Here is a 14,862-nt window from a genome sequence, read left to right on the forward strand (position 1 = left end):
GTTTAGGGAATAAAAAAAGAATGAAAGGTAAGAAAGAACCAAAGCAATAAGAAAGGAAATGAAAAAAGAAGAGAGACTGATAAGGAACAAAAAAAAAGGAACAATAGAAGGGTGGAAGAGAGCGAGAAGAATAGGAGCAAGAAAACACACAAGACCTCAAATCTCTCTCTCTCTCTCTCTCTCTCTCTCTCTCTATCTCTCTCTCTCTCTAATCCAACCAAACATGATTGTGTGTGGCCAGCAGCAGCTGCCCCCCTGCATTGCATCATGGGATACAATAATAGGTTTTCATTAGGGCCGCGTCGCTCTTAAATAAGCCCTTTCATTTTTTATGAGGTCAATTCCCCTCCCCGGCCGGGGAAAACACCTCGCAGGGGTGTGTGTTGTGTGTGTGTGTGTGTGTGTGTGTGTGTGTGTGTGTGTGTGTGTTGTGTGTGCGCGCGTGCACTGTAAGCCTAGGTTATGATAAAGGGAAGTGGGGTGGTTTATACCTGACAACGCACGCGAGCACGCATGCACACACAGCTCCTGTTAGTGTAGCAAAGTGGCAATGAGCATCAATTCCTCCTGTGTGTGTGTGTGTGTGTGTGTGTGTGTGTGTGTGTGTGTGTGGGTGTGTGTGTGTGTGCGCGCGCAGGCACGCGTGCGCGTGTGGGGATGCATGGAGTCGGCAAGCAATTTCCTTGCGAGTTTCAGCTGTGACCTGCTTTAACCAATTGAACCCCAGCATCCACATTCTAGGTGGAACATTAGTACAGGTGGAACACATAGTCTAAAAGCACACAATGCGTTCGTGAACTTGCAGATCAGCTATTGTCGGCGAAAAGACCAGGAGGTTTCCTCAGAGACACTGCACAGGGGCACGCACAATCCCCAGTCTGGGGAGAACATTCACAGCAGATCTGAAGAGCCACCAGTGGGTCGGAGGGGGTCTCTCTAGGGAGTGCTCGGCTTGGGTGGAATGGCCCTTTAACATGATCCCTCCCGCCACGGGGGCGGGGATCGAATTCGTGAGGTCAGTGCCAGTCAAATGCGCAAAATACCAAAGTAGAAGAAGAGGTCCTCTGCAGCCCCTCCCACACACAGTGTAGGCAGCGGAGGAACCGTAATGGAGGAGTTTTTCGAACGTGCGATTGAGAATAACCTTCCAAAAACTGGCTTTTGGCTCGTTTTGAGCAGAAAATGGAGTAATAAGTGGATACATATGTAGGCTGTGTATATATATATATATATATATATATATATATATACACACACACACATCCTCATCGGGAGCTTGTGTGTGCAAAATGCTCCCGCTGGCTCTATGTGTCCATGTAGGCCTAAGGTATATGCACACGTGTGCGCCACTCTGGCAGGCAGGCAGACAGACAGACAGACGAGGACACATCACACTATGAGAGATCTATAAAGAACCACAGCCATATTGCAAGGAAACAAAGAAAGGGATTGATAAATGGAGAGAGAGAGAGAGAGAGAGAGAGAGAGAGAGAGAGAGAGAGAGAGAGAGAGAGAGAGAGAGAGAGAGAGAGAGAGAGAGAGAGAGAGAGAGAGAGAGAGAGAGAGAGAGAGAGAGAGAGAGAGAGAGAGAGAGAGAGAGATTGTGGTTTAGAGAGAGAGTGAACGAGAGACCAATGAAAGAAGGTTAATACCAGGAAATAAGCCTCAATGCTCCCCGACAAACATCCAGCCACCACGCACACACACACGCGCACACACACACACACACACACACACACACAGCACGCGCAGACAGCCAGACAGTCTGTGCGACGGCCCCTTGGGTTTATGAGATCAGGAGGTCAAACCCCCCCATGGACGGCGGATAATAGGCGAGGGAGACTTATCACAACAAAGAATGCACTGATAAGACATGTGACACAGTCGTGCGTGTGCATGTGCGCGCGCGCACAGCCGTCGTTTACGAGGGTAAAATGGTTTGTGATGGCGAGATGATGTCGATAACGATGGCCGGTGGTCAAAATGCAACAAAACAAAGGATTCTTTCACTCGTGGCGGCTTGCCTTGGAGAGAGTGTTACCACCACCAGTGTGTGTAACCTCTGAAGCTATATCGCCTTATGTGGACTATATACCATCCTATGTGGGCCTGCCCTTATGATTCTACTTTCCGCACCTTATGTCTGACCTCATGTACATAACAACTTCCATTTAAGCATTTAGCAGACGCTCTTAACCCATTTCTGGGCGGGAACCCCTTTTGGTGTTAGCATGATGCAGGAACAGCACATGGTAACACATCAAATACATTTAAATAGTCATCATGGACCATAAGTACGCCAAGAACCTACAGTAACATCCGTTTAACAGTAGAACACCTGTACAATCTTGGTGTTGTCCTGGACAGTCAGCTCTCGTTCAAAGCTCACATCACAGCTGTCACTCGATCCTGTAGGTTCACACTCTATAACATACGACGAATTAGACCATTCCTCACCCAGGGATCAGCCCAGCTCCTAATCCAGACAACAGTCTTGTCAAAACTCGACTATTGTAACTCCCTCCTTACTGGCCTACCAGCATGTGCACTTAAGCCTCTCCAGCTGATCCAAAATGCAGCAGCTCGCTTGGTCTTCAACCAGCCAAAATTCTCACATGTCTCCCCCCTGCTCCGCTCCCTCCACTGGCTCCCCGGTCGCTGCCCGCACAGAATACAAAACTCTGATGCTGGCATTCAAAGCAACCAAAGGTATGGCTCCCCCATATCTTACAAGTATGATTGAACCCTACAAACCCTCCCGCGCACTCAGATCAGCCAACGCAGGGAAGCTGGAAGTACCCTCACTAAAAACGCCGGGACAACGCTCCACACGTCCCAAACTCTTCTCCCTTCTGGCTCCAAAACTGTGGAATGCACTTCCCATTGCAGTCAGAACTGCAGCATCACTCCCAATCTTCCGCCGTAGCCTGAAAACCCACCTTTTCAGACTCCATCATGGCCCATAGCACTTACCCTAACCCCTTAGATAGCATTTATGTTGGCTTAGATAGCATTTTATACAGACTTATAGCATGTTATGTAGACAGCACTATAATTGTATTGTATTTAGTCATAGCACGCCATAGTACATATGTATAGCATAGTAGTAAATATGTATAGTTTATATGTATAGTGTATGTATAGTTTCATTATATAGATATTCCACTGTTACTTTCTTAGCTTACACATGTTTCATGATAAATACTTTTATGTGATGTATTCCCATGCTTTTGTTCTTGCTTAAATGTAAGTCGCTCTGGATTAAGAGCGTCTGCTAAATGCCTAAATTGTAAATTGTAAATTGTACAATGAAACTCTAAGTACACTATAGGAGTGGTTCCCAAAGTGGGGTCAGGGGACCCCTAGGGGTCCTTGAGGGAGTTCCAGGGGGGTCCCCAGATAAATAGTTAGGAACCAAATGGACCCTTATGTGACTGTAACTCTGAGAGTGTACAAATGGAACCAAATGGAGCCGTTATCCATTTGTACACTCTCAGAGATAAATTAATATTGATTGTACAATATAAATTGGGGTCGCAGAGACAGAAATGCCATTAAATGGGGGTCTGTAGCCTAAACTGGGGGGTCCTTGAAATTAAATGAAAATGGGTGAGAATCACTGCTGGCTGTAAAAATCTTCTCTTATGGGGTCCCTGGCGGCATATCTTTTCAAACAGGGGTCTGCGGACTAACTAAGTGTCAATTTGGGGGTCCTTGACATGAAATAGTTTGGGGAACACTGCACTATAGAATGCTATGTCTACATACAGAAACAATGCACTATAGAATGCCATGTCTACATACAGAAACACTGCACTATAGAATGCTATGTCTACATACAGAAACACTGCACTATAGAATGCTATGTCTACATACAGAAACACTGCACTATAGAATGCTATGTCTACATACAGAAACAATGCACTATAGAATGCTATGTCTACATACAGAAACACTGCACTATAGAATGCTATGTCTACATACAGAAACACTGCACTATAGAATGCTATGTCTACATACAGAAACAATGCACTATAGAATGCCATGTCTACATACAGAAACACTGCACTATAGAATGCTATGTCTACATACAGAAACACTGCACTATAGAATGCTATGTCTACATACAGAAACACTGCACTATAGAATGCTATGTCTACATACAGAAACACTGCACTATAGAATGCTACGGTGAGTGCTGCGGGCTAAGGTGGAGTCTGAAGAGGTGGGTTTTCCACAACCTGCTGCATTATATTATGCTACAGATGTGCCATTCCAACTCTTCACGCTTTCCTGAAGATGTTCTGAAAATGTATGTTTTCCCTGCCGGTTTCATTCACTGATTAGCCTCATTAATTCACACCCGCAAAAACCCGTGATGATGTGACGATACACGATACAGATTCTCAAAAACAAACTGTGTCGTTGCACTGTGAAGTATTCCCTATTCAACAGGACATCCATCAACGACCATCTGAGTCACATCGTTCTCAATGGTTGAGGGTGTGTGTGTGTTTTTAGTCATCATTCATAGCTTAGTTTTTTTTCAGTGAAAAAGGGCAGTCGACGGAAATTCTTCGCCATAGTTTTAGTCGACACAATCAACCCTACAATCAACCATAGTGTTGTGCGTGTGTGCGTGCGCTCACCCAGGTCCATGCTCTTGGAGGCTCTGTTGCGAGGCGTGTTGTCCATGAGCCTGGTCACATGATGCGTGTCTGCCGGGCCTTCTTCTGACATGTAGGAGGTCGCGTCCATCTCTCTGACAACACCACATAACACAGGTCCATTGTTACACCTCTGACAACACGTAACACAGGTCCATTGTTACACCTCTGACAACACGTAACACAGGTCCATTGTTACACCTCTGACAACAACACATAACACAGGTCCATTGTTACACCTCTGACAACAACACATAACACAGGTCCATTGTTACACCTCTGACAACAACACATAACACAGGTCCATTGTTACACCTCTGACAACAACACATAACACAGGTCCATTGTTACACCTCTGACAACAACACATAACACAGGTCCATTGTTACACCTCTGACAACACCACGTAACACAGGTCCATTGTTACATCTCTGACAACACCACATAACACAGGTCCATTGTTACACCTCTGACAACACCACGTAACACAGGTCCATTGTTACATATATGACAACAACACGTAACACAGGTCCATTGTTACACCTCTGACAACAACACATAACACAGGTCCATTGTTACACCTCTGACAACACCACGTAACACAGGTCCATTGTTACATATATGACAACAACACGTAACACAGGTCCATTGTTACATCTCTGACAACACGTAACACAGGTCCATTGTTACACCTATGACAACAACACATAACACAGGTCCATTGTTACACCTCTGACAACACCACATAACACAGGTCCATTGTTACACCTCTGACAACACCACGTAACACAGGTCCATTGTTACATCTCTGACAACACCACATAACACAGGTCCATTGTTACATCTCTGACAACACCACATAACACAGGTCCATTGTTACACCTCTGACAACACCACGTAACACAGGTCCATTGTTACACCTCTGACAACAACACGTAACACAGGTCCATTGTTACACCTCTGACAACAACACGTAACACAGGTCCATTGTTACACCTCTGACAACAACACGTAACACAGGTCCATTGTTACACCTCTGACAACAACACGTAACACAGGTCCATTGTTACACCTCTGACAACAACACGTAACACAGGTCCATTGTTACACCTCTGACAACAACACGTAACACAGGTCCATTGTTACACCTCTGACAACAACACGTAACACAGGTCCATTGTTACACCTCTGACAACAACACGTAACACAGGTCCATTGTTACACCTCTGACAACAACACGTAACACAGGTCCATTGTTACACCTCTGACAACAACACGTAACACAGGTCCATTGTTACACCTCTGACAACAACACGTAACACAGGTCCATTGTTACATCTATGACAACAACACGTAACACAGGTCCATTGTTACACCTCTGACAACAACACGTAACACAGGTCCATTGTTACACCTCTGACAACAACACGTAACACAGGTCCATTGTTACATCTATGACAACAACACGTAACACAGGTCCATTGTTACACCTCTGACAACAACACGTAACACAGGTCCATTGTTACACCTCTGACAACACCACGTAACACAGGTCCATTGTTACATCTCTGACAACACAGGTCCATTGTTACACCTCTGACAACAACACGTAACACAGGTCCATTGTTACATCTATGACAACAACACGTAACACAGGTCCATTGTTACATCTATGACAACACCACGTAACACAGGTCCATTGTTACATATATGACAACAACACGTAACACAGGTCCATTGTTACACCTCTGACAACAACACGTAACACAGGTCCATTGTTACATCTCATGTACCAGTACAGAGGTGTGACATCTTTTTGGTGAACCTGTCTGGATCTTGTTAAACCCAAGGTCCAGAAATAGTGGTGTTGTTTGCACAGACATTACTTAACGTTGAATGAAGAATCCAAAAATGAAGAAAACAACGCGATGGATGGAATTAACCCGAGACCTGATTTAACAACAAACTCTCATATGATTTAGACCGTCTTCTATACCGAAATCCACTGAAGAATGTTTCCGAAAATAGAAGAAAATAAACATTTTAAGGATACTTATATCATCAATATACATTTATTTTCATATTTAACAGAAGAAAGACTTGTGAGTATGTCTGGCGTTGAATGCTAGACATTCACAATGTTCATTTATAGGACAATAATGTACTCAACAATGTACATGTACAACTATCAACTTCCTCCACTCGGGTTGCCATTCTTCATACTACAGCTACATTTTCAGCAGTTATGGAGGACTTTTCTTCACATTTTCACATCAATTTGTTTAAGCAACCAACATTGTTGTATGTAAAAATCTAAAGTTGTGCTTATCCGTCGCCCTGCATTTAAGTAGTTTGGCAGGAACTGAGTTTGCTGTGTATTCACTCATTCTCCCTCAGCCCGAAAAACTGTATTCTCTCGAGGGGTTGAATGCAGCCAAATGTCCTCTTGATCTTCAGCACTGTGCACCACGGCCAGTCATTCTGGGATTTGAGAGGGATTTTTAGCCTCCTTTAAATAGACTCCCAATTCATTTTCATTTTTGAGTATAATGGGCGAATTGGAACTTCCAGCGAGCTTAACTTTGGGTATTAAAAACCGTCATTATTTGAATATGATATCTCGTGTATAATGTTCTTTAACTCATCAAAAACAGGAAAGCATCCGTGTCCGTTTAGATTTTAGCGTTGGCAGAGGTACAAGCGTTGCAGAACTGCGGGCTTGTACAGCTGCTATTTTTGAAAAAACTTTCAAACATTTCGAAAAATCTTGAGAGTGTGAGAAGTTGAACTACTGATTTAGAAGGCATTTGTGGAATTGGTCTCGGGTCTTAAAGAGGCAGCCTCCTGTCCATTCAGCATTTATAACTTTCTAAGTGATTCTCAAAGTGGGACCCCCAGGGGTCCTTGAGGGGGTTCCGAAGGAGTCCCCAACTAAATTACGGGTGGTTAGGAACCAAATGGACCCTTACAGGTCTGTAACTCTGAGAGTGTACAAATGAGTAGGACGAAGGCTCTACGTCACTGTTTCCCAAACATTTGTGTCCCTTCATTTCTTTTACTAATTTTTTTTAACATTCCCCCCAAAAGCAACAAAATTCAATGATTTGTTTCAGTAATTTAAGAAAGAAATAAATTACATTTGAAAACAAATGCTTAGAAGTAGTGAAAATAGAAGCTCACAATGTGGCGCGAAGCGGCACGTGACCTTGTAGATCTGCTATTTCCACTAGTTCGTGTCCCGGGCAAAATGTCGTATTTTTCATTTTGGGCCTGGAGCTAAAACGTTTGTGAACCACTGCTCTATGTCCTCCCGGTGGGGGCTCCTCGCCGGCAGGTCGAGCCAGCAGGACACAACAGTGGCGACGCACGTGCGTGTGGGAGACGAATCAGTCGACATAACGACTACGTTTGGCAGAGAAAGGGGCCAACTTAAACATGGACGCGGACGGATATGGAATTATTTCACATTAGTAGGAATATCGCTAATAACGGGGAGTGCGGCTGGGCGGATGGCCAGGGCAATTACGACACATTAGGAGAGAGCATTCATACGGTCTCCTCTTCATTACGCCAGTCAGTGCGATTACTTGTGCATAATGCAGAGAGGGGCCCGCTACTGCAATTAGCCGCCCGCCGCCTAAATAATGCATGCTGGGTATTATTTAGTGCCAATGACGGCCCTTTTATCTGCCACCACACTGCTCCATTATTATGGAGTAATTGCACGCAGGCGTGTGCGCGCGTGTGTGTGTTTCTGCGCCTGTGTGCATGTGTGTGTATATTACTATACTTGTGCTGTCCAAATGTGCCCCCACTGTAAGTATAAATTTGAGAAATAAATATAATAATAATATTAATATTTGTCTAGCACCTTTCATACAAAAGATGTGAAGCGCACAGAATTGCAAACAAACGTAACTAAACATTGAAGATCAACGTAAGAGCAAGTATATGTAGGGCAAAAGTATTACATTGTGAGGACTATTTCCTCTGTCCTCCCGAGAGAAATGGTTGTTTTATCGTTAAAAAACAAAGAGTCAGAATAGACATTTAGAGGGTGAGGGTTAGGTTTAGGGGTTAGGGTCGGGGTTATGCCTGATTCACACTCAGGTGTGTGACTGACAAGCAGATCTACAAACTTGTGATTTAGAGAACTACACAATTGTCGGCTTTTAGGGTTGAGGTTAACACATTTAGGCCTGACGTCGAAATATTTGGGGTTCCCGTTTCAGAATGGGCAAAAAACATCTTCAAAGGTAATTGATCAAATGGCTGTTCTACACTAGCTAAGTATAGCTACCTGTGGCGGGGCGGCATCTCTCGGTTCATCTCGGCCACGGCGTGCGGCGAGGGGGGCGGGGGGAAGTCTTCGTCCGTCTCCGTCTCCCAGTCCCCGCCGTAGAGGCTGCCGGCGGTGCTGGCCGGCGCGTACGGGCCGGCTGTGGGAGAGAGAGAGAGAACAGAGAGAACATTTAGCCATGTAGCAGACGCTTGATCCAGAGCGATTTACAGTAAGTATACAGTACATTAACGTCCTACTACTTGATCATACTACAGCGGCACAAAAAGAGCATCAAAAGTAGCAGGTCTACAAGGTCGAGAATGACGCACGTGGTCGCTTGCCTAAAATAACAGATCTACAAGCTAACAGACGGGCAGCGACTGACACGCTTAGTAATTAATTTTCAATGAGAGGTCTGCAGGGTTTTTTTGTACGCCCGGAGAGGTTACCTGTTTTAAAATACCCATCTTAAAACTTTTTTTATTCATTGGCTTTTGGCCGATTGATTTTGTACTTATTTGTATCCTATGTTCTCCTTGTGTTGCATTGTTTGTATTTATTGTGAGGCCTACTGTACAGCACTTTGGTCAACTCTGTTGTTTTTAAAATGTGCTTTATAGATGAAGTTGGATTGGAGTTGTGTTGGCAGTTGAGGGACGACAACGCAAGCGTATTTTTACGGACAGTCAAGACACGGTGCCGTGAAATTGTCGCGCACACGCTCGTTTGGTGCACACGCCCGCGACTGACTATAGACCTGGAATGTGTTGAGCTTTCTCTTTTTTTTAGGCAATGGGAGTCGCGGCCCATCATGAGCCGATCTGAACGTCTGCATCACACGCTCTCCGTCTGAAAAGGCCTTGATACGAACATGAAAGCTTAGCTTCATATAATTGGTCCTCCTCACCAATGCTCATTATGAGATGGCAGCGTTTCTGTCTTCTCACGCTGCGTCTCATTGGTGGACAGTTTGGAAACCCGGCATTACCGGTGACATCACTGATGAGATTGCGAAGCTAATAGAAAATCTCTCACTGGAAAATTAGCATGACGGAATAGAAGCCATTGCTCTCGCATGAGTTAAACGAAGAATTTGAAATGGATGGCCACCGGTGATGTCACTGGTAGGCGGGTTTCTCAACTGCCCTCCTCCGAGACACAGACCGAATAGAGAGGAACAGTACCATATCGTGACAACAGTCGAGACACAGACCGAATAGAGAGGAACAGTACCATATCGTGACATATCGAGACACAGACCGAATAGAGAGGAACAGTACCATATCGTGACAGAGTCGAGACACAGACCGAATAGAGAGGAACAGTACCATATCGTGACAGAGTCGAGACACAGACCGAATAGAGAGGAACAGTACCATATCGTGACAACATAGTCGAGACACAGACCGAATAGAGAGGAACAGTACCATATCGTGACAACAGTCGAGACACAGACCGAATAGAGAGGAACAGTACCATATCGTGACAACATAGTCGAGACACAGACCGAATAGAGAGGAACAGTACCATATCGTGACAACATAGTCGAGACACAGACCGAATAGAGAGGAACAGTACCATATCGTGACAACATAGTCGAGACACAGACCGAATAGAGAGGAACAGTACCATATCGTGACAACATAGTCGAGACACAGACCGAATAGAGAGGAACAGTACCATATCGTGACAACAGTCGAGACACAGACCGAATAGAGAGGAACAGTACCATATCGTGACAACAGAGTCGAGACACAGACCGAATAGAGAGGAACAGTACCATATCGTGACAACATAGTGGAGACACAGACCGAATAGAGAGGAACAGTACCATATCGTGACAACAGAGTCGAGACACAGACCGAATAGAGAGGAACAGTACCATATCGTGACAACATAGTCGAGAAACAGCAGGAAGAGAAGAAATGCTTTGGTGGGCTTCATTCCCAGTGGGTGGGTGGGGGGGGGTCACTGACAGACCCCCCTGTAGGTACTGAGGACACGTGCATTTAAACGGACGTGAGCTGGGATGAGTCCATTGATTCATGGATCAATGCTGCCCACTGCTAAGCAAGGTCGACCAATTAGAATACATTGACTGTACATCAAAGGCACGCGCGCACACACGCGCACAAATAAGTTAATAAGCTACGCGCACACTAATGTACACACATTCGCATACATAACATGCACACACACACACACACACGTTAAATGCACAGTAATGCACACAGGCACGTACACATGCATTCACAATAAACACATCCGTGCGCACAGACACAGATGCACGCACACAGGCATGCATATTAAACGCGTGTCTGGGCACACACACACACACACACACACACACACACACAAATGAGTTAAATGCTCCCTACACACATACATACGTGCACAAAAAATACACAAATGCACACACACAGAAACACATAACACATGCATGCATGCATGCATACATAACCATCATACAAACACACACACACACACACACACACACCACAATGCAACATTTCCATACAAAACCCTCTCTATCTCTATCCGAGTGCCTTTCAACTCTCTCTCGCAATATCATTTCCATAAACCCATCGTAGGAAAAAAATAAAGGTCTGAAATCCCAGACGGTATATAGACGCTGAGCGGAGTATAATACCATCCCCACTGTACGGACCCCCCCGCCCACCCAATACTATTATTCTGACAGAGAACTGACAGGAGGTACAGACGGCTCTGAAACCTCCCTGGGGAGACAAAACATTGAGAGGGAGAGAGAGAGAGAGAGCGCACGAGCTAAAGAATTAATTTAACACACTTTGTGAAGTCTCTGTATTTGTGTGTGTGTGTGTGTGTGTGTGTGTGTGTGTGTGTGTGTGTGTGTGTGTGTGTGTGTGGACACGGCCGCAAACAATAGGCCTCCGTATGCAAATCTGGCCCACTTTGGTGGGAGCGGGTTTCATCAACGCTAATGATTCCGAGGTCAGATCCCCTCTTTCTCTCTCTCTCTTTTTCTTCTTTTTTTTTCTGCAGATGAAAAGCGAAGACGTCGCGTGCGGGAGAAAAAAAACATGGCTAATGACTTGCCTTTTACGCCGCTGTAAGAATGCAAGGGGCGAGAGAGAGAGAGAGAGACAGAGATGTAAAAGAAAACAAAGCCTTTGAGAAGATGGGTGTGTGTGTGTGGGTGTGCGCGCGCATGGGGGTGTGCGCGCGTGGGGGTTTGCGTGTGTGTGTGTGCGAGCGCTCCATTTTTTTTATCTGCCGCTGTTCTGATGCGATTCGCCGGTTTCGTTGACCCCAAAACAAAAACTGTCAAAATAATGTCACGGAGCTCGACTCAGCTTGCCGCGCTGCGGAGGGAGATATGGCTGCTTTCGATCGCTGGAAATAGCCGATCTACAAGCTCACGGCGCGCAGCGTTCCGCGGCTCGTTGTGAGCTTGTAGGTCGGCTGTTTCCAGCGCACGGCGCCGGCAGACCATGCAGTAGAATGAGACGCTTGTGCACGCAGGCACACACAAATATCACTGGCTTGGGTATAGCACATACACACGCTATTACTGTTCCATTCAGATCATTCAAAAGCACCAATACTATGCACAATGGTGTGTGGGTGTGTGTGTGTGTGTGTGTCTCCACAAGTATAGTAGGTACAGTATATAGTAGTAGTACAGTATGTAGTCTATATAGCTTGTAGACCGGCTATGTTTCAGCTTTAGGCTTACGGTTTCAAAATGCCATTGGACAGGAAAAACGACGAGGAAATGACCTCACAAGTATAGTAATGCAAATGTGTGTGTCTGTGACTGTGTGTGTGTGTGTGTGTGTGTGTGTGTGTGTGTGTGTGTGTGTGTGTGTGCGTGTGTGTGTGTGCGTGCGCGCTCACTCACCACTTTCAAAGCCGTGAGCAAACTGACCCAGTCCGTTGCTCGTGGGATGATGGGAGGGGCCTGATGAGGGGGCGTCGCCCGGTCCCTGGTACACGTAGTCTGGGCTGGGATGGGAGGGGCCTGATGAGGGGGCGTCGCCCGGTCCCTGTTGATACAGGTAGTCTGGGCTGGGATGGGAGGGGCCCGAGGAGGGGGCGTCGCCCGGTCCCTGTTGATACAGGTAGTCTGGACTGGGATGGGAGGGGCCCTGGGCGTCGTCATGTGGCCCCTGGTGGTACAGGTAGTCTGGACCAGGATGGGAGGGCCCCTGGGCGTCGCCATGTGGCCCCTGGTGGTACAGGTAGTCTGGACCAGGATGGGAGGGCCCCTGGGCGTCGCCATGTGGCCCCTGGTGGTACACATAGTCTGGACTGGGAGGCAGAGGAGGAGGAGGTGGGGCCACTGGCTCCTGGAGCACTGCCTTAACAGAGCAGAGAGGGAGAGAGCAGCGTTGATTTGATGGCTGATTTTTTTACACTCGGTTGCACGCTGAAAACAGCAGATCCACACCTGTTGTAAGAGCGTTCACATGCTCGGCACGAAAAAGGGAGCTCTCCTCGATGGTTATTTTAGGAGGTCGCGGCCTACAAAGTTTGGGAAGCGTTGGTTTAGACAGATTGATGTTGTTGACCCGCTATTCGAGTCGCGCTGTTGTAGCGCTCCGTCGGTTTCATTTCACTCTGCCTTTCACCGTAGTTATGTGACCGTTTGTTAGACTAAACAAGTCATGGCATTTATTCCATCACACACTTTGTAAGTCATTATGGGTATAAGAGTGGCTCATGCTAAATGCCTAATTCATTGTAAATTGAGCTCATCAGGCCTGGCGTTAAAACGGTTCACACGCCAAAGGCCTTGAGGTTTCAGACTAATCGATGTGTAAACCATTTGATTTAGCAGAATGGTCCAGATGTAAATTGTTATGCCAGCTGTACCCAGCAATCTGTGTTAAGGATCCAAGGTGATGATGCTCTAGCTGGGAATCAGATCAGATGCAGAGTCGATGAAGGATTTGATTGATTGATCGATTGTTTTTTCTTCACACTACTCCTAAATGCAAGCTTTGCATTTCTGCGTGTTGATCTCCATACCGGAGTGAATTGAACTAAATCGTGTATAGCTTCAACAGAAATCTAGCAATCTGGCATGACTGATCAAATCGCACGAGGCCGTGTAATAATAACCATATATTAGTAGCGATTTCAAGGCCTTTTTGATCCCATTTAAAGCCATGCATGGACAGTTGCATGTCGGATATGCTTGACTTGTCCCTAATAAGCTTGTGTGTAGCCTTAGTTCCTCAGACACAGATTGTTTAGAAAACTTGCCTCGTGATCAGGCTTTTGCTGCCCGGGCGTCTGGAACAAAGGTTCCCAACCACCGCTACGCAGACTACATTATTGATACTTTTACTTAAGTGAGTGGTTTTCAACCAGCGGTCCAGGGACCACCAGTGGTCCTTGAGGGGGTTTCCAGGTGGTCCCCAGCTAAATGATGGAGAGTTGGTAACTAAATGGACCCTTATAGACCTTTAACTCTGAAGAGTTACATTATTGCTAAACATCTGCATTACTTCATTTACAAGAAGTCTACACAATTAAGAGAATGTAGAAGAATTGTTATTTTGATCGACGACAAAATATTCTTTGGTTTTGGGTCTGAGAGGCTAAATGTCATCAAATGGTGGTCCTTCTCCACCACTGCATACCACCAGACATATGCCAAGTGCCAAGTCTAATGTTATTGTGCAGTTCTGCCACTCTAAGGGCTAAGAAAAAAAACAGAAGACGGGATGCTGCTAAATGTACTGTGGGTCAAGTAAGGTTCTCCATCGAGTCTTAACCCATAGCTGTATTTTAACTACTTTAACTAAAAATAGCAGATATACAAGTTCATAGTGTGTCACTTCGTGCAGCACTATGAGCTTGTAGATCTGCTATTTTCTTAGGGGAAAAGAAACTTGAAAATTGGCACAAATCTTTTAATATATA

The 14,862-nt window shown here is 45.6% G+C and overlaps 1 protein-coding gene across 1 annotated transcript in view; it reads right to left on the reverse strand.

Annotated features, from left to right (window-relative positions):
• The window catches only part of LOC310853930 (partitioning defective 3 homolog B-like), a gene marked incomplete at both ends in the record, with an annotated part of 195,089 nt that overhangs the window by 115,416 nt on the left and 64,811 nt on the right, over positions 1–14,862 (reverse strand). Inside the window, 3 exons of the mRNA XM_083758404.1 lie at positions 4,650–4,762; positions 8,968–9,106; positions 12,833–13,292. Coding sequence (XP_083614530.1) covers positions 4,650–4,762; positions 8,968–9,106; positions 12,833–13,292 — 712 coding nt within the window. The remainder of the gene's footprint in view (positions 1–4,649; positions 4,763–8,967; positions 9,107–12,832; positions 13,293–14,862) is intronic.

This window comes from Protomyctophum parallelum, assembly GCF_964188405.1.
Source record: "Protomyctophum parallelum genome assembly, chromosome: 23".
Taxonomy (NCBI): Eukaryota; Metazoa; Chordata; class Actinopteri; order Myctophiformes; family Myctophidae; genus Protomyctophum; species Protomyctophum parallelum.